Source organism: Hyperolius riggenbachi, chromosome 2 (assembly GCF_040937935.1).
Source record: "Hyperolius riggenbachi isolate aHypRig1 chromosome 2, aHypRig1.pri, whole genome shotgun sequence".
Classification (NCBI taxonomy): domain Eukaryota; kingdom Metazoa; phylum Chordata; class Amphibia; order Anura; family Hyperoliidae; genus Hyperolius; species Hyperolius riggenbachi.
Genome location: NC_090647.1, coordinates 494,771,752 through 494,791,594, shown reverse-complemented (window position 1 = coordinate 494,791,594; position 19,843 = coordinate 494,771,752). Strand labels below are relative to the sequence as shown.

General features: G+C 44.6%; 1 protein-coding gene across 5 annotated transcripts in view; it reads left to right on the top strand.

Annotated features, from left to right (window-relative positions):
- DYRK1A (dual specificity tyrosine phosphorylation regulated kinase 1A) overlaps positions 1-19,843 on the top strand; it is a 150,825-nt gene that overhangs the window by 107,149 nt on the left and 23,833 nt on the right. For 4 of the 5 annotated variants that reach the window (XM_068270417.1, XM_068270420.1, XM_068270418.1 and 1 more), the window contains one exon: positions 18,212-18,411. In XM_068270417.1, the coding sequence (XP_068126518.1) occupies positions 18,212-18,411 (200 nt within the window). Of the gene's footprint in view, positions 1-9,266; positions 9,300-18,211; positions 18,412-19,843 lie in introns of those variants that run through there. The other variant, XM_068270421.1, reaches the window with a different exon arrangement.

The window sequence follows — 19,843 nt, the reverse complement described above, 5'->3', positions numbered from 1 at the left end:
TTTTGCTTGCTTGTGTAGTCATACAAATTCAATTCAGTCTGAAAATCTGAATTATTTAGTGCTGGACATAATGCTAAGACATTGAGAAACTCTTATTGCGTTTAAAGTGAAACTCCACTTTTATTGACATTGCTGCAAAGACCGAGAAAAAGAGAGAACACCAAGAGCCCAATATAGTGTAGTATGTACTGGTAATGTATAATTGGAAGAGTAATAATAATTTAATACTCACAAACCAGGGTTACCAATTAGGCAACCACTGTCAAAGCAGGTGGGGAGATTGTCCTGACCCCACTCAAGATTAAAAAGTCGCTCTCTGTAGTAGAAGAAGGAAGGGTACAACCCTCCACCAAGGGTGGACTTGATGTAGATAATAGGACAACAGAGGCGCCAACAGGATAAACACTAAAAGAACTTAAAAACCCCTCTTGGTAATAGAGGAGGTAGTGGTGGACACACCACCTCCAAGCAGAACATACGACTGTGGATTTTCAGTCAAAACTATTTTATTGGATACTCCAAATAAAGTGCAACGCGTTTCGCAGGGTACAGATCCGCTTCATCAGGCAATAACAGGAGTAAACAGCATCATCAACAACACTGAGCGCTTCCCTACCCCACAAAACGCATTCCACTTTATTTGGAGTATCCAATAAAATTGTTTTGACTGAAAATCCACAGTCGTATGTTCTGCTTGGAGGAGGTAAGTCCACCACTACCTCCTCTATTACCAAGAGGGGTTTTTAAGTTATTTTAGTGGTTTTTTTTATCCTGTTGGCGCCTCTGTTGTCCTATTATCTATTGCTGCAAAGACGTATCGGTTCTTTTCTAAAGCGTTTTGTAATGAAAATAAAAGTCCAATTTGCAGGCAGCTATGACTTTCCAAACCTTTCTGATGCTGAAATGCATGTTCTTTGATGTCCTGGAATCTTTATGCTCTATGTGGAGTACAGACTTACCAGAAATACCCCATCTGGATACAGGAGTAATTAGATCATTGGTGCGCCTTGCCTAAAGACTCCTTACTGTTTTACGCGCTGGCTTGAGCTAGGGATATGAATCCTGGTCAGAGGCTAAACTCCTACATCAATGGCAACAACCTTACCAGTATGCACAGAATTGATTTTATGACAGACTCTTTCACTATGTTTGAATGTGGCAGTGATTGATTGACCCCTGCAGGTCTACTAAACGATAAGATGCTATTCCGTCTTGGACAATTTAATGACCGGTAACATGGCAGTGTGTGGCTGCAAATCGTGGATCTGATGGGGCATTGATGGTTGCATAGCTTTGTACTGTATCAACCACTAAACTGATAACTAAGGCAGCTTTGATTCTCGATGAGCTGTCTGCTGAAGTCTAATCGTGTGGGGCAAGGCTGGAAACCCATTAAAGGACAACTGTAACAGGAGGGATATGGAGGCTGCCATATTCTTTTCCTTTTAAGCAATACTAGTTTGCCTGGCTGTCCTGCTGATCCTCTGCTGCTAATTGTTTTAGCCATAAACCCTGAACATGCATGCAGCAGATCAGGTGTTTCTGACATTATTATCAGATCTGACTAGATTAGCTACACTCTTGTTTCCGGTATTATTCAGGCACTACTGCAGCCAAAGAGATCAGCAGGGCTGCCAGGCAACTGGCATTGTTTAAAGTTGACCAGAACTCTTGCACAGGACAGAAGGAAAACAGAGAGAAATGCAACCTGTATGTATTGAGAGTTTAGCCTGTAACCCCCCCCCCCCATATCTGTGACTAATTAGAAGTTGTAATTTGATCTCTCCACGGCATAGAGGCACAGGATGTTAACAATATGTCTGCATCCATGAAAGCAAGAAGTAGATACACTGCAGATTTATAGCTGTAACAAAGAAATGTTTTTCTTTAAAGGTTATGGTGTTGTGTATATTTTAGAGCAGAGAGGGAGTTTTGAGTTCAGGTCTGCTTTAAGAGGAAATGCCGTAATTATGGCAGCCTCCATATTCTTTTCACTACAGTTGTTTTTTTAACCATTGATAATCCCCTGATCTGTTGCTTTTCAGATCGGGCTACTATTGACCCATGTATGGCTAGGTAACTAAGGCAACTGTAAACTAGTGTGCAGGGATTTAGAATTTACCCCTCACGCATGTCACTGGCTCAATATGGAAAGTAACATTTCAGCCACCCTCAGCACTGCCATTAGGTGTATAGCAACAGGTTTGTATTTACGGTTTATAGGCAAATGTTTTTCTGTTTTCCGGCTAATGATTCATGACGCACACTTAGAATTTCCTGTCAGTAATTCAGTATAGTGGCTTATGTCATTACCTCTAAAACAAAAATTGGGTAGAGTCGGAAAATAGTCTGCCAAAAATCTTCGTAATGTGCGTAATTTGCCACCATAGCTGCTCTGGACTATCAGAAAGTCCAGTTATTATTTAATAAGTTTATGATGATGTGTAGTAGGAAGGTAGATGGGGTTTTAACCTTAAAGTGCCCCTGAACTGAGAGGTATATGCAAGCTGCCATATTTATTTCCTTTTAAACAATACCAGTTGCCTGGCAGCCCTTCTGGTCTCTTAAACATCAGTAGTGTATGAATCACACACCTGAAACACGCATGTAAATAATCCAGTCAGACTTCAGTCAGGAACACCTGATTTGCAGGTTTGTTCAGGGTCTGTGGCTAAGACTATTAAGCCCCATCTACACAATACAATTTTTTGTGCGATCCGATTCATCGATTCGATTCAATCCGACATGTCTGATCGGGATTCGATTTGCCATCTCAAAACAAATGGCAAATTGAATCGAGTCCCGATCGGACATGTCTGTCTGAATCGAATTGCACAAAAAATGGTATCGTGTAGATGGGGCTTTAGAGACAGATGTTCAGCAGGACACCCAGGCAATCTGTATTGTTTAAAAGGAAATGAATATGTCCGCCTCCATATTGTTCTCTTCAGGTGTGCTTTAACTCTAAATTTGGAAATCGGGGAAAACCGTGTCAATTATATTGGAAATACGAGTCCAGGAATCTGCTGATTTTATTGGATAAGGCTAAATAAACATCCAGTCATATGTAGATATTTTTTTCTTTCTGAAGAAAAACAGATTTACATTGCAGCTTCAAGGACAATAGTTTTAAGCACAATACTGTCCAGTTTAAGCCACCGTGCAGGTTCCCGGTTTGTGGAAATTGTTGCTCACCACCGTTCAGTTGTATAAAGTGTACAGCAGACGGTGTGGAAAAATTGATAGAAAATGCCAGCTAACCTCTTTAGATGGCCCTCTATATGCCAGGGATGGGCCCCATCTACATGTTTCTTCCACCTGACTAGGCTTCTAGCATTCACTGCTTCACTGTAGTAACTGACAGGTCCGCAGTTGTTGTGTTCAGAGACGTTAACGTTTATTAGAAGTGAAGAGTGTGATCCCTGTTCTCATTTGGGGTTCTCCTCACAGACAAGTGAGGGTTGGCAGGTGATGAAAAGTGCCAAACATGCACATTTTTCACACACACAAAGTACCGTATATATGCTTTCATTATTGTGTGTGGCCTATCAGCTGAATTTCTGGAATCCCAAAATGATTCTGCTTTGAAACTGACTGTTCTGTTCTGCCATTCAGCTGTAGATTGTCAGTGTGTCAGTCGCTGGAGAATAAAGGCGATCCTATGCAGTAGCTTGGAAGTCAGCCTCTTGGCCTTCCCTCTCCTGCCTTGGTACTGTGGGAATGTTGATAATAGATGCTTGTGGGGGCCGTCTGTCTCCTCTCCACAGAGTGGGCAGGAGGATTTGGTGAGGTGGCAACCTGTAATGAGTTCTCTGTATCTAGGACGGAGGGAGAAAATCTGCAATCTTTTGTCTGTCAAATGTTGAAATGACGTGTTGCGGAAGCAGCCTGCCTACACTGTACACACCAATTCCAAGGACAAATGGTGCATCTCTGACATGGAGAGCCACGCATCATACTGTTATTGTATTTGTTACAGGGCTAAGTGGCTCTAGAAAAAAATAATGCAGCAAACCACAGCACAGCTCTGTGTCTGTTGCTGCTCGGTAACCAGGGGAAAAAAAATTAACTTTTTATGATTTTTTTTCTTCTTCTCTGATGTAGGGAAAGTAGAACTCTGGCCCTCTTATACCCTTTAGCATATGTATAGATGCAGATAGGAGTGTAAATGCTTAGCTGAAGCAAGTTTTTATATGTGTGTGTTGGCTGGTAGAAGACCCCGAGGCCCCTTTGTGTTGCGCCCTGGAATGTGTATACAGTCAAACATGCCAAATAGCTGTATTGCAGCACTTTTCCGTAAATGTAAATAAGCTAATTTCATAGGCACTTTCTACACCCATAACAGTGACCATTCAGCCATACACATTAGGCAAGGGGGGGTGGCAGCACTTCTGAGGCAAATCATCTCCAGGTAGTGACTGCTGTTGGAGCGCTCTTAGCTGCCCTCTCGTTTGCCTGTTCCCAGCTGTCCATGCATGAGACTCAGGCCAACACCTTCCTCTCTCACTAAGCTGCTACCATTGCCCATTTTGTGGACCATATTAGTAACAGTTGGCCAATGAGAGCAGCTTGGTGAGGGCGCAAGGTTGAGGCCTGAGTCAAACTTCATGAACAGTTGGACACAGGTTCACTTTAACCCTTCAGCAGCCAATTTACTTCAAGGCTTGCAAGTGCTCCATGCCAATGTATGTTAGCACATTTTATTTCTTATTTGTTACATTTCCTTGCCACTAATTAGTACTACTGTATTGTGTTTATCTACATTGTCACTATGGGGCAGTGTGAGACAATAATAGAGGACTTCTGCTTTTTGTTTGTTTATTCTCTGCTTGCAGAGAGACATCAAAGCATTCCAAGAATTAACAGCACAAGTTCTGTCGACTGAAGTCAAAAGCAGTGCTTTTAACTCAAACAAAATAATTCCTTTTAAGCTTCTAATGGGTTAAAGGCTAGCGATACTTACAAATGCAAGTTCAATCAACCTTCTAGTCCCCAGAATTCTACTTCATGCACACTTAGGGACATGGAGGCTGCCATATTTATTCCCTTTCAAGCAATGCAAATTGCCTGGCTGTCCTGCTGATCCTGTACTTCCAATGTTTCAAGCCATAGACCCTGAATGAGCCTGCAGATCAGATGTTTCTGAAGTCTGACTAAATTAGCCGCATGCTTGTTTTGGGTGTGTGTTTCAGACACTGCTGCAACCAAAGAGATCAGCAGGACTGCCAAGTAACAGGTATTCTTTAAAAATAAATAAAGCAGCCCCATATCACTCTCACTTCAGGTGTCCTTTAATGGCAAATGCTGCTACTCACCTCATTTCCATTATATACAGAACAGGGTGGTGCATCCTAATGTCTGTCAGCAGGAATTGGCCTATCACAACAATCAATGATATCACTGCTGACTATGGAAGGTAGGCTGCAGGGTCCAGAACAATGTATGTTAGCAGGTGCAGTTTAAGTTTACCTACATGAGCAAATACAGCTCTCATTTGTAGTCTGTGGAAATTTTAGGGCTCGTTTCCACTATTGCGTTGCGAAATCGCTGCGGCAAAATTCGCATGCGGATGCGAATGTCGCATGCGTGTGCATGCAAATTTTCGTTGCATGCACACGCACACACGGGTGCGACGAAAACAGTGCACCCTATGCGCCTATAGGGTCACATTGGATGTGCCCTAAAGGTTGCACGGGTGTGACGTTTAGAGCGCATCCGATGCAACCTTATAGGCGCAGGTGTTTTGCACGCGATCTTATTGGGCTTGGTGCATGCTAACTACTTAGCACCCTAGTTAGCACGCCCAAAGCCTTTAGGTGTTCTAACTAGGTTAGCACCGAATAGTGAATCAGGCCCATAGTGTTAAGTGATGCACATTGCAAGCATTGCCTTTGAAACAGGCCTTTTAAAGCGGACCTGAACTGAGAACTTCTCCTCTGCTCTAAAAGATAAGCAACAGCATTATAACTCTTAAAGAAAATAATTTTTGTTACAGCTGCTACATATAAATCTGCAATGTGTCTATTCCTGCTTTCACGGAAGCAGACATATTGTTAACATCCCGTGTTTACCAATTAACTCATGGCAGTCCGCTGACACAGCCAAGGGATCAAATTGCAACTTGTGCTTAGTCACAGATGAGAGTGATTTAGGCAGGCTTAACTCTCTAAATACATACAGGGTGTATGTTTCGGTTTCCCTTCTGTCTTGTGCAAGAGTTCAGGTCCACTAGAAATGTTCAGCAGCTCTGTTTCCCTGCAGTTGTGCACCTATCCATGCAGACTTTAAACCTCTGGCTAGCTTCCTCAAAGCAGATTGACGACTTTACCCCTTCTCACCATTAATTCCTGTAAACTACACAGGCTACACCTACTTAGGAGTGGGTATGGGCTTTGTTGTATTGCAGGGATGCTGAATAATGTAATCTGTTTTTTTTTCCTTCTTTGTGTGTCCCAAAGTCAGACATGATTTACCAGCGCACCAGGTAAATCTAGAGAGGAGAGGAAGTAACCTCTACTGCACTGCCAAGCACATTTGATATCTCTTGTAACAGTAACCTTGTCTACCACTATTTATATTCATGCATCGCCCCAGCTGTTATTGTTACAGTTGTGTAGAGCATCGCATACATTACATCATGTGTAGGAAAATGTAGTTCTGATTTGCAATGAGAAATATGATTTGTTACCCCTATTCTGAGTTATACTGGAACATAGTGGGAGTTGTTGAAATGATCAGCCTTGTCATACAGTATCATGCAGTGTGTAACTTTAAAAACTTAGAAATAATATTAAACTGTCCTGCTTTGGATTTATTAAAAAAAACCCAACAACAAATGATTGTTTTGTTGGCTTCTTAATAGGGAGACACAGGTGTGCCGTCTGTGGAGTGTGGGGAGACGCAGGTGTGCCGTCTGTGGAGTGTGGGGAGACGCAGGTGTGCCGTCTGTGGAGTGTGGGGAGACGCAGGTGTGCCGTCTGTGGAGTGTGGGGAGACGCAGGTGTGCCGTCTGTGGAGTGTGGGGAGACGCAGGTGTGCCGTCTGTGGAGTGTGGGGAGACGCAGGTGTGCCGTCTGTGGAGTGTGGGGAGACGCAGGTGTGCCGTCTGTGGAGTGTGGGGAGACGCAGGTGTGCCGTCTGTGGAGTGTGGGGAGACGCAGGTGTGCCGTCTGTGGAGTGTGGGGAGACGCAGGTGTGCCGTCTGTGGAGTGTGGGGAGACGCAGGTGTGCCGTCTGTGGAGTGTGGGGAGACGCAGGTGTGCCGTCTGTGGAGTGTGGGGAGACGCAGGTGTGCCGTCTGTGGAGTGTGGGGAGACGCAGGTGTGCCGTCTGTGGAGTGTGGGGAGACGCAGGTGTGCCGTCTGTGGAGTGTGGGGAGACGCAGGTGTGCCGTCTGTGGAGTGTGGGGAGACGCAGGTGTGCCGTCTGTGGAGTGTGGGGAGACGCAGGTGTGCCGTCTGTGGAGTGTGGGGAGACGCAGGTGTGCCGTCTGTGGAGTGTGGGGAGGCGCAGGTGTGCCGTCTGTGGAGTGTGGGGAGGCGCAGGTGTGCCGTCTGTGGAGTGTGGGGAGGCGCAGGTGTGCCGTCTGTGGAGTGTGGGGAGGCGCAGGTGTGCCGTCTGTGGAGTGTGGGGAGGCGCAGGTGTGCCGTCTGTGGAGTGTGGGGAGGCGCAGGTGTGCCGTCTGTGGAGTGTGGGGAGGCGCAGGTGTGCCGTCTGTGGAGTGTGGGGAGGCGCAGGTGTGCCGTCTGTGGAGTGTGGGGAGGCGCAGGTGTGCCGTCTGTGGAGTGTGGGGAGGCGCAGGTGTGCCGTCTGTGGAGTGTGGGGAGGCGCAGGTGTGCCGTCTGTGGAGTGTGGGGAGGCGCAGGTGTGCCGTCTGTGGAGTGTGGGGAGGCGCAGGTGTGCCGTCTGTGGAGTGTGGGGAGGCGCAGGTGTGCCGGCGTGTGGGGAGACGCAGGTGTGGCGGCGTGTGGGGAGATGCAGGTGTGGCGTGTGGGGAGACACACGAATCCACAATGTGTAAAGATTTCTCCGATAAACATATACAGTATATAGTGTGTAAGATGCATGGAGATTTTGCCCTCTTGAGATATTCAGTGAGGTTTGACCTGCTGCTTATAATTCCCATGGCATCATATGACAATCTGATAAGTGGTTTGCCCTCTGTTGGCAAATGTTGGTACTAACTCCGTTGTGCTTCCATCATTTGCTTCTAAGAGGTGTGTAGTGATTTCCTCTGTAAACTATGGCAACTTGTTGTTTAAATTTGGTAAAAGCACAATCATGGCCCACAGTTTGTGCAGCAGCCACCCTGAACACTTACACACTTTCTGTGTCGAGTTGTAAGACAAGGTGTTGAGACAGCTGGAGAGGGTTCATTGTGGACACATTTTGTGCACTACTAGATAAGTGACCTTAGCACTTAGCATAGCAATCACCCCTGCCATCTCAGGGGGGGCCCAGAGGATTTGGGGGGCCCTCCTCCCTCTAACCGCAAGTGCAGCCAATTAGCAAAAAACCCTCCCCGTTTGCTCACAAAAACCATCCCTGCCACCTCCTCCGGCCAAGCAGAGTAGCAAGTAGCGGGAGCATGTGTAATTTTTTTTACTGCTTCCAGATGCTGTTTGACAGCAGAAAACACTCTGCTGCCATTCTCCGACTCCCAATCACGTACCCTCATGGGGTTTGGGAACCAAGGGGACCTCATGCTATCATTTTTGCAGGGGAGCCCTATTAAGTCTAGTTATGACCCTGGTGACCGTTATCTATCAGTATGTGTCTTATGGCTTTTAGATGGGGTACCTGAAGTGAGTGAGTACGGAGGCTGCCATCTTCATTCCCTTATTAACAATACCAGTTGCCAGGTTGTCGTGTTGAGTATTTTGACTTTAGCTGCTGCAAGTCACACACCTGCAACAAGCATGCAGCCAGTGGCTACATCTGATCTGCATGCTCATTCTGGGCCATTGAGAGCATTGGAGGCAGCAGCAGCAGCACAGAAGTCAAGCAACTGGCTGTGTTTATTAGAGCATGAAGATGGAAGCCTCTGTATTCCTCTCTGGTTCCCTTAAAAAAAAAACCAGCATGACAAGTTAACGAAACAGGTGCCATTTGTGTTTTACATTGTGTGAAAGTTTGGGGCAGTCTGTGCTGCAGATGGGTTGCGATTGCCATGGTTCCTAGGAAGTGCGATTTGCATATGTCAGTTGAAAAACCTACATGCTTTTTCTACTTCCTGGTCAAAGATGGGAACAGGAAGTGATATGCAGTGAGCACTGATCAGCCTCAATTCTAGATCACAGGTATGAGAGTACAGGTTGTACACTGAATTGCATGGCAGAGGAGCTTTGCGGGGAAACACCTTGGAATGTTTGGCAGTACAGAGATTAGAGCTAATGTACTGTGTATAGGGTGCCGTGGACAAGTGTGTAAACAATACACAGCCAGAACGTGCTTGTATCCCAGGAAAAGGAAAATGCATTAGGATTGTGTTATACAGTAGATCAGGGAGAAAATTGGGATTGGTTTCATCGCTTTGTACTTGTGCTGCACTGACTTGTCTATGGCAATTTTAGAAACAAATTAGCTTGACTATGATCACTGTACTACTGTTTATCAGGACAGGTGCAAAGAAAATGACAGTTTTCTTGAGAAACCAATCACAACGCTTGTTTTATCCAGCAGCTGAACCCCGATTGGTTGCTGTAGGCTGCTGTTCTCAGCTTGCTCTAGATTTGTTTACCTACCCCCCAACTGAAGCTGCTGTCAGCAAAGGGTTAACTCTCCTGCTATCAAGCGGTTTAAAATCTGCCCTATGTTTGCTGCAGTGTTGAGAACTCCTAGATACACTTCTCAGCCCTGACATAATTTGCTTTCTTCCAGGTCAGTGGTCAGCAGAGAGGGGCTTGCGCCTGCCTCCCGCTTCCTTGTGCATTATTCCCAGCCCGCGCATATAAAGCGGGCTAGCACAGATTTATCTGAGTGTATGACTAGCTCCGAGGAGCTGTATTTCTGCTGGAATGGTGCTCTGTGACACCAGCAGTACTGCGTGCAATGTGGACAGGCTCACAGCAGGGGCTGCGGATAGACGCAGCATATATACTGATAGCGACAGGGGCTGCCTGCGCTGTGCTCTGAGAAACCCTGAATGATTACATTGTTTGCCAAGGACCTTGCCTAATAGAAAGCATGTTGCTATGTGCACAAATATCCTGTATCCCATAGCAACCAATCAGAGGCTTGCTTTCATTTTCTAGCCTGTAACAGGCAGTGGGCGCCCTGATTGGCTGCAGTGGGTGACAACACATTATGCATATTGTATGTTGTTAAGCGAGGCTCAGTGTAGGCTGTGGCAAGTGGTGGAAGTCAGCATTACAGTGATTAGCCTTCCAGCGATACGTGGTAAATGCATCCTTACAGTCCATCTTTGCAGAGGAAATTCTCTGTGTCGTAGATGTGCAGTGTTATTGTATAGGACTAGACGTTTCACATATAACAATAAGCTGTGGTTATGAAACCATTTGCGGTTTAGGGTCCTCAAATGCTGCTGAGGAAAACTGCACATATGTATTTCCGTCTTACCCGGTGGCTCGTGTACCCCGGGGGTAGTTGTTTGCAGCATACGGGTACTACTACATCAAAGGAGATGCAGCTTTACTGTTCGGTTTCAGCAGAATGATAAATCCATGCATGAAACAGTGAAGTAAACCTTTTGCTGTTTAAAAGCCAAGGGGATCATTGTAGAAATATTAATATGCCATTAAGGGCTATTTGTACTATGCACGTGTCAATGGGAACTTAAAGGGGACCTGAACTCTTGCACAGGGCAGAAGGAAAACAGAAAAATGCACTCTGTATGTATTTAGAGAGTTTAGCCTATCTAATTCCTCCTCGTGTCTAATCACAAGTTAAACTAATTTGAAAGCACAGGATTTTAATATGTCTGCTTTCATGAAAGCAGGAAATAGAAACGCTGCAGATTCAATGCAGGATTTGTATCGGCTGTAACAGAGATGTTTTTCTTTGTGGTTTATTATGCTGTTGCGTATCTTTTAGAGCAGATAGGAAGTTCTGAGTTCAGGTCCGCTTTAATGTAAGGTGGTGATTGCAAAGGGTTTTTTGGTCCAGACAAAACTGTTTTCTAATATTCGTTCTTGTGTGTTTTAGAGCCTCTGTTAGGTTTTACTGCCCTATCTCCAGGTACCTTAACAAGAAGGAAAAGTACTGTAGATTTCACCTTAAAAAGGGGAAGTCGCACCTTTAACTGATTTTACTGAAATGGTTGTCCCTACTACAAATGTTATCCCCAATTCCTTATTTCCGTGACAACCAAGATCTGGAAAGTACAGGCTTTGCTTTTGTTATAGCCACTTCAGAAGCATGCTGTTGGAAATCCGAGTCGTGTTTGTGAATAGTGTTTCTGTCATGACATAGCAGCTGTCTGTGGTGGAGGTGGAGGGACTGCTGCTATGAAAAAATACGTCCAGGAACCCAACACAGCTCTCCAATAGAATGGAAATGTGGGAGGCTGCAATGGGAGCAGTTTGTCCCCAGCCTACCTCCTCTGACAGCCAGTCAGTTGTATCCAGGCAGTGTAACTGTGTTGGAGGCAGAGCCTGCAGGGAAGATGTGTTCTATCTCATTGTTTTTTCTGACCACTCTAATTGTATAATAAATGTAGAGATACCTTGAAGGAAGTTACATCACTGGTCACATGGTCCTGCAGAAGGTGTATTGGCATTTCTAAGGGCACTTTTACACTGCATGCAATGTTGCTACAGTTTGATTGCAATGGGATTTCGCTTGATCACAAAAGTCATGCATTCTGCATTTTTTCTGTATTTTGATTGTGTCTTCCAGTAAAAAATAGTGACAAAATTGCATTGCAAAACTGCATCGAAATGTGTAAGGGCCCTTTTCCACTCGCAATCACAAACGCCAACGATTGTGATTTTTCATTCATTTTGTTATGCAATTGCGATTTTTTTCATTTGCATTGCATTATCCCTTTTAAAATCGCTCCAGAAAGCGATTGCGATTTGCGATTTACAAATTGAATCTCTATAGTGGAAAATACTTCTCATGATTTCTATGATAAAGTAGCAAACCTAGCGATTTAAAAATCACTAGCGATTTTGCGATTCAGCTGTGCAGTGGGAAAAGACCCTCAAAGAGCCTTGACGGTATGTTTAAAAGGCTCACTGTATAGCATAGGTTCCCAGCAGGCTCTACTTCTGTGGCTTGCAGAAATACATCTTTGTCTCTATGCATACTAGGCATTTTATTTGTTTGTTTTTTTGCCTGCATACACTTAAATCGTGAATGTAGTGCTGAATTTTTTACATATGGAGGAAGGGAGGAGATGACAACCAAATGTTACCATGGCAGTCCATGACTTGTATTTAACCCTGTGGAAGAGAGTTTTTTTTTTTGTTTCACTTCCTTGTGTAGGATATGCAAATAATTTCCTTCATTGCCTTGAAAGACATAGACGCAGAACCACTGTTCTATAGCACCTATAGCGAATCATTTTACAGAGCTATACAATGCACTTTGCAGTTTGATGCACTTTTGAGCTATGTCACTGCAGAGTATGGACAGCTGTATTATTAGTGGCATCCCCAAAGAATGTTTGACTGTTTTAGTATAATTGAGATCATGCAGCACTTAGTCCAGCTTAGCATTCAAGGTAACGTTAAGTTTTTTGTTTTGTTTTTTTGTTTTTTAAGTTTTTGTTGTCTAGAGTAGCGTGTGATTCTGTGACATTTAATAAACTCATTGCAATTCAACATTTGCTGTTGTGAACTTTATTGTGTATCTGCATATTTGGGAATTTGTTTTTATACATGCAATACAATCTATGAAAGTGATTCTGTAATATAATGGGTAGCAGGCCTCCACATTGTGCTACCTCGCACCTTATGAGATAGTACCAATAACAATACTGCTAAATCCTGATGTATGGCTGGACTCTGTGGCTTACAAGCCCAGTTACACCCCCACCCATAGTACTCTTAGGGCTGGTGCACACCAAAACCCGCTAGTAGATCCGCAAAATGCTAGCAGATTTTGAAACGCTTTTTCTTCTTTTTCTGTAGAGTTTCAGCTAGCGTTTTGCGGTTTTGTCTAGCGGTTTTGGTGTAGTAGATTTCCTGTATTGTTACAGTAAAGCTGTTACTGAACAGCTACTGTAACAAAAAACGCCTGGCAAACCGCTCTGAAGTGCCGTTTTTCAGAGCGGTTTGCGTTTTTCCTATACTTAACATTGAGGCAGAAACGCATCCACAATCCAAAAAATGCCTCACCCAGGCATTTTTCGTTTCTGCAAAATGCCTCCCGCTCTGGTGTGCACCACCCCATTGAGATACATTGACCAAGCAGATCCGCAGCCGCAAGCGGATCTGAAAACGCCCAAAAAGCCGCTCGGTGTGCACCAGCCCATAGTCTGACCAGGATAACCTGATGGGCCTTTATTTTCACACACCCTGATCAGCAGGTCAAGCCTCTGACATGCAACATATTATGCATGACCATTATGTTTTTTCATTTATCGATCTGATTTCTAGGATTGACCAGTTGTGTCCAATTCTTGATTTGACAGGTGTGTTGAGTACGATGCCCCGCCCCACCATATTTCGTAAAAGTACTATACCTAAGCAATAGTGCTTGCATGGAAGAAAAATGTGTGCCTTCATATATCCATGACATAAATTGCAGGACCAATATAACACTGTAGCATATCTTCCTTTGTATTGAGTGAGAAATGCTTTCTTGTGTGTGCGAGTCAGAACACTGGTCCATGAGAAAATGTTCAGTTGTCTTACAGCCCCATCTAGAGCTTGTTTAGTAAACTGCATCCACATCAGGATTACAAATGGAAATGGTGGTTATTTTATTTTTAGTGCCAATATCTTCCTTGGCTTTGAACACTAAAAGAACAAAAACAAACCAGGACAATTCTGATAATACACAGTTGCACACAGCTCACACTGTAAAATGTAAAAATACAATGATGTCAAGATGCAGTACTAGATAGATGAATAGACAGAGGTCTGTGTATGTAAAAACGTAGACTAGTCAGCACTGCTCTTTGATTGCAGTTGCTCCCCACTGGTGCCTGACAATGGGAAGAGACTGTTCTGGGTATGATGAGTTGTTTTGGAAGATGCATACTTTCCTAAATGGCATTGGAAGTATGAAAGTAGTACTTTTTTTTTTTTTTTTTTGCTTTCACTATTGTTTGTTCTTTCTGACAATTTGCAGTTGTTCTGTAAAGATTTAGTTAGTAAACAGGCTGCCAGAGCTATAATATTTGTTCAGTTCAGTGTTCTCTCTGGTCTAGATGATATCTAAGCTAAGACGAATGAACTATCAGGCTCAGATGGCACTGCAGTGGACCCAGCTGGAGCCGTATCAAATCCGTATTGTATGGATTAGCTCTGCTGCTCTGGAATCTGGTGCGGGGTCCAGTGCCATTCCTGAGTGGATGTCTGCATTGTGTGGATAAATGGCAGCCTCTGTCCAAAACACATACCTGTCAAACAGTGCATGGTTTGCAGGAAACCACAAACATTCACAGGTGGGTTAATTAGTGTCTCAGCAGAGCTGATTCTATTTCCTTTGTGGACTTCCACTAAACATGCACTGTTGGTGGTACTGAGCAAGGGTTGGAAAGCCGTGATCCAGAACACTTGACGGTGTCTAACTTGAAGCTGCCTATGTATCTCCCGCCTATGTTATCTCCCTTGAAAGTGCTGTGACCAGGATACATTAGAACCTTATTGGCAATGTTTGACAGTGTTACTTGCATTATTTGTCTGGAGTTAAGCTACATATAACCACTAGATAATTGTCGCCCATCAAGATCTAGCTCAGTCCTTTGGGTGCCTTCAGTGTACGACACACTTCCCATGGCTACAGCCTAGGAACAAATCTTGTGGGAGGGGTGACAGTGGCACATATGATGTAGTTATTTCTGTAAGGAGGGGTTGCAGACGTTTAAAGGTACATACGGCACCTCCGAGAATACCTGTAAACTCCTATTGTTGGCTGAGATGGCCCCAGTCAGGTTCCTTGGCCAAGTTTAGTATAGCATGTGTATGTAGCTTACTTTGCATACCCTGAATTTGTATCTCATTGACTATCCCCAGCATTGAGAGAGTTGGCACTAGCATTTTATGTTGTTTGTTTTGTTTTTTATATGTGAGTTTAGTTGGGCTGTCCACTCCAGGCAGAATTCTTCTTCTTGTCCTTTTGTAGACATTGTTGCAGACCAGTTCCAGTTTCTTTGGCTGAAATGAAATAAATCACTTTTAAAGTATATCGTATGGTTACTCTAGCCCAGGAGTACCCTTTGAGTAGATCGTGATCTACCGGTAGATGCCAAAAGACTTCATGGTAGATCCTGACCACACTACATTTTCCATTGTGTATATACATGTGTGCTCCTAAAATTGTACATAAGTAGATCACTTTGACTTGCTGATCTTTAAAAGTATCTCACAAGATGAAAAAGTGTAGGCACCGCTGCTCTAGCCACTTCCTTTACCACCAACTCCATACTATAGGCTGCAATCTTCTCAGAGATCGAGACTGCACCCACCACCCTGCGGTCTAAACAGAGGGATGATGCCATCCAAGCAGCAGCAACCATGCCATTTAAAATTGAGACAGGTTGTTTTTATTTTATTTAAAGGAAACCTGAGATGTGATTAAAGGGTGTATTTATACTTGCCTGGGGCTTTCTCAAGCCCCATTAGGGGTATTGGCTCCCTCGCCGTCCTCTCCAGCCACTTCGTTCATATGACATGTTGTGTCCCCCGGTAATCTTGGCCATGCATGACTTGGCTGTGCGCCCACATTCCCCGTCACGCTACCGCAGCCGGGAGCTCTCCGGGACATGCAATATTACTGCCAGGTGCAGAATGCTCCCATGCACGGGATGCGCAGAAGTGCACAAATGGCTGTGACTGGTCAGATTACTGAGGAGATATCATGTGAATGGAGAGGATGGCGAGGGAGCCCACACACCTCATAGGGCTGGAGGAAGCCCCAGGTAAGTATAAATGCACTCTTTAATCCCGTCCTGTAACAATTTTAAGCCTGATTTCTTCTATCCTAGAAGTTCCTATACCTGTTCTAATGTGTTCTGGCTTACTGCAGTCTTTCCTAGTTGCACAGTGGCTGTGTTATCTCTGTTATGTAATCTAATCTTCTTTCCTCTGTCGGCTTTGTTGGGCTCAGGCACTCAGGCTGGAATGTGCAGCTCTGCTTGTGATAGGATATAAGCTATACACACCCTCTCCATGCCCCCTCCAAGCTCTGTATGACTCACACACTGAGCTACACTCAGCCTATCACATGCTGTTAGCAACCATGTGTTTGGTTTGTAAACACTGCCTAAAACTGGCAATTACAAGCCAGGATTGCAGCAGGAAGTGGCAGAAACAGTACAGAGGGGCCCAGGAGAACATAATGAATAGAATGGTATTACACAACCTACACAATGTACAGAGGCACAGCGCTCAACATGAAATTCAGCAGTGTTAATAACACCCCTTAAATTGTCCAGCACCTATCCAAACATCAGCCGGTATCAGAGATCAAATGTTGCCAAACTTTGCATTCCCTGCAATTTCCACAGTGATAATAGTTCACAAAGTCCACTTGACTCCAAAAACCTGCTTAGCTTCCTCCACACACATAAATTGCCAGAACACTCTTACCAACAGAAATGGCTGATTTATTGACAGATCAGCAGCAAAGTTTTTGTGATGATATGACGTAATGCTCCTCTGCTTCGATATCCACTCCTCCTATATGTCACTCAGAGACAGGGAAACAATAATAACATAGCGTGATCCTGTTTGTACTCCCCCCAGCTCCCCCCCCTCCCCCCCCCATGGTATAGGGATCCATTTTGCTGAAACAAGTTAAAATTGTTGAGACATAATTGGTTAGTGAAGAGCGCAATAGCCACTTTTTATTATATTAGAGTAGAATGGTATGCTTTTTATTGTAAGAATTTTAGAGTACAGATTCTCTTTAACCACTTGCCGACCGCGCACTCATACCGCGCGCCGGCAAAGTGGCAGCTGCAGGACCAGCAACGCAGTTCTGCGTCGCCGACTGCAGGCTAATTAATCAGGAAACAGCCGCTCGCGCGAGCGGCTGTTTCCTGTCATTTCATGGCGGGGGGCTCCGTGATTAGCCTGCGGGCCGCCGACCGCGGCTCGCAGGCTAAATGTAAACACAAGCGGAAATAATCCGCTTACATTTTTACAACACTGCTACAGTAGCAGCATTGTAGTAGATCAGCGGGGAGCCTGTTAGAGGCTGCACAGGACAGATCCGTTCCTGTGCAGCCTCCAAACTCTCGGAGAAGGGAGGGAGGAGAGGGAGAGGGGGAATCGTGCGGTGGAGGGGGCTTTGAGTCCCCCCCCCCCCCCCGCCACTCACAGCATGCAGGAGCGATCAGACCCCCCCCCAGCACATCATCCCCCTAGTGGGGAAAAAAGGGGGCGATCTGGTTGCTCTGCCTGTCATTAGATCTGTGCTGGGGGCTGTAGAGCCCACCCAGCACAGATCTGAAAAAGCAGCGCTGGTCCTTTAGGGGGGGGGGGGGGGGGTAAAGGCTAGGTCCTCAAGTGGTTAAGGAAAAGGCTTATTTTACATAAATTGAGCACTCTGATTACTAAGCTGTAAAATTGTATTTTTAAGATCTGTACCAGAAGGTGATTTGCAAAAGTATGCACAGTTAATCTGATGACCGTTATAAAACTGTATGTATTAAAAATGCAGGGCTGTGGAGTCGGAGTTGGAGTCTAAGTCGGGGCAATTTTGGGCACCCGGAGTCGGAGTTGGAGTCGTGGTTACAGAAACTGAGGAGTCGGGAGTCGGAGTCGCAAGATTTTTGTACAAAAGCCACAGCCGTTAAGTATTAGACTAAGGAGTCGAGGAGTCTGAGTCTGAACAATTTTGGCTACCCGAAGTTGGAGTCGGAGTCGTGGTTTCAGAACCTGAGGAGTTGGAAGATTTTTGTACTGACTCCACAGCCCTGTAAAAATGTACTGTATATGAAAAAAATAATTTTGGAAGTTTCACTTGGATGAAATAGTTTTGGTTTGACAGTTTTCTGTCAGCTTTGTGAAAAGTGTAACAATTGTTTATGCTTATTATCCACCCATAGTTAACCATCTCTTTTTTCCCTTTTCAGGAGGAGAGACTTCAGCATGCAAACCGTCATCTGTCCGGCTTGCACCCTCATTTTCATTCCATTCTGCCGGTCTGCAGATGGCTGGACAAATGCCGCACTCTCATCAGCAGTACAGTGACCGGCGTCAGCAGAACCTAAATGACCAACAAGTATCTGCCTTATCTTACAATGACCAGATTCAGCAACCGTTGCCTAACCAGGTGGGTCTACTAACACTGAGAACTCAAGGAAGCACAGTCAGCTGTGTCTTAAAGAGACAGTGAAGCGCAAAAAAAAAAGACGATATAATGAATTGGTTGTGTAGTACGGATAATTACTAGAACATCAGTAGCAAAGAAAATATTCTCATATTTTTATTTTCAGTTATATAGCTGTTTTTATATATCAGCATTTTAAGCAGGCTACTGAACTTTTGAACCCTTCTATGCAGAGAAAAAGAAGATAGTGTCAGACAGTTGAGATAACAAGCTTCAGAAGACAGAGCTCTCTGCGACTTTGAAAGTCGTGGAGGTCAATGGCTCTTTTTTTTTTTAATAGATAACTGGAGTTTCTTAACTCTTCCTGTACTGGGCACCATATTAGACTCATGTCTCTGCTGCTGTTTTATTTCTTAGCTGTACTACACATACAAATCCTATCATAAATTTTTTTTTTTCCGCTTCAGTGTCTCTTTAACCACTTAAGCCTATCTGGACGAATATGTTCGTCCAAATAGGCGGAAAAAACAAGATCTAGATCAATTCATTGTGATGAGCAGTGATAAAGTTATTTGCAAATTAATGGGAGATGAAAGTTGCTCAGATGCAAAAAATAAACAACCCTGTGGGCTTAAGTGGTTAAAGTGTAAAGTGAAGTGTAAGCTAGATGGCAGCCTGTGAAGTTTTTAAGGAACTAGGCGGCCCCCTCTACATTTGTGCTTTGCTGATCAGGCTTTCAGCAATGCACACTGTATGCGATCCGGAAGCAAAAAAGACTAAAATGGTGCAGGGAAATTTGGGTACACTATGCGCCTCCATAGGCTGTAGTGTGAATTGCGGCTATAGCCGTGCTCAGACAGTAATTTGGGCACCGTCAAAGACTGAACCAGTGTAATTCAGCGTCAACAGTAGCTGGCAGCTGAATTACAGCTTTCCCCAGCTGTCCATGGCGGCCTGTCGGGGTAATAGTCATTAATGCCACTGGGACTTTTGCAGCAGCAGGGTGAGACGTTTTTGCATGTGTGCTCCCAGAAGTCCATAGACTGCACGGTCGATAATTCCATCCAAGCGTTTTGATTCACCATGAATTGCAACACACGGTTGCATGCATTTTTTGCACAAAGTGTGATTCCATTTATTGTAATGAATGGGATCGTAGCCATATTGATTAGAATCGTGCAGCAGCACAGTGCTGTGCATTGACAGCCACTTGCGCTGGCTCGCAGTGCAGAAGTGGGGAAGGGGCTATTCAGTGCTGCTGCATTAGGACTTCCTTTTGCTGAACTATAACTGAAGTCACTGTTCCCATACTCCCCACTTGCCCAGAGCTTTCCCTTATAGTGCGATATAGTGAGGTGGGCAAGACTATGTCCCAAATCCCTGCCTCCTAGTGCCAATCTAAATGTAAGCCAGCCAATGAACAACCCTGCCTGAC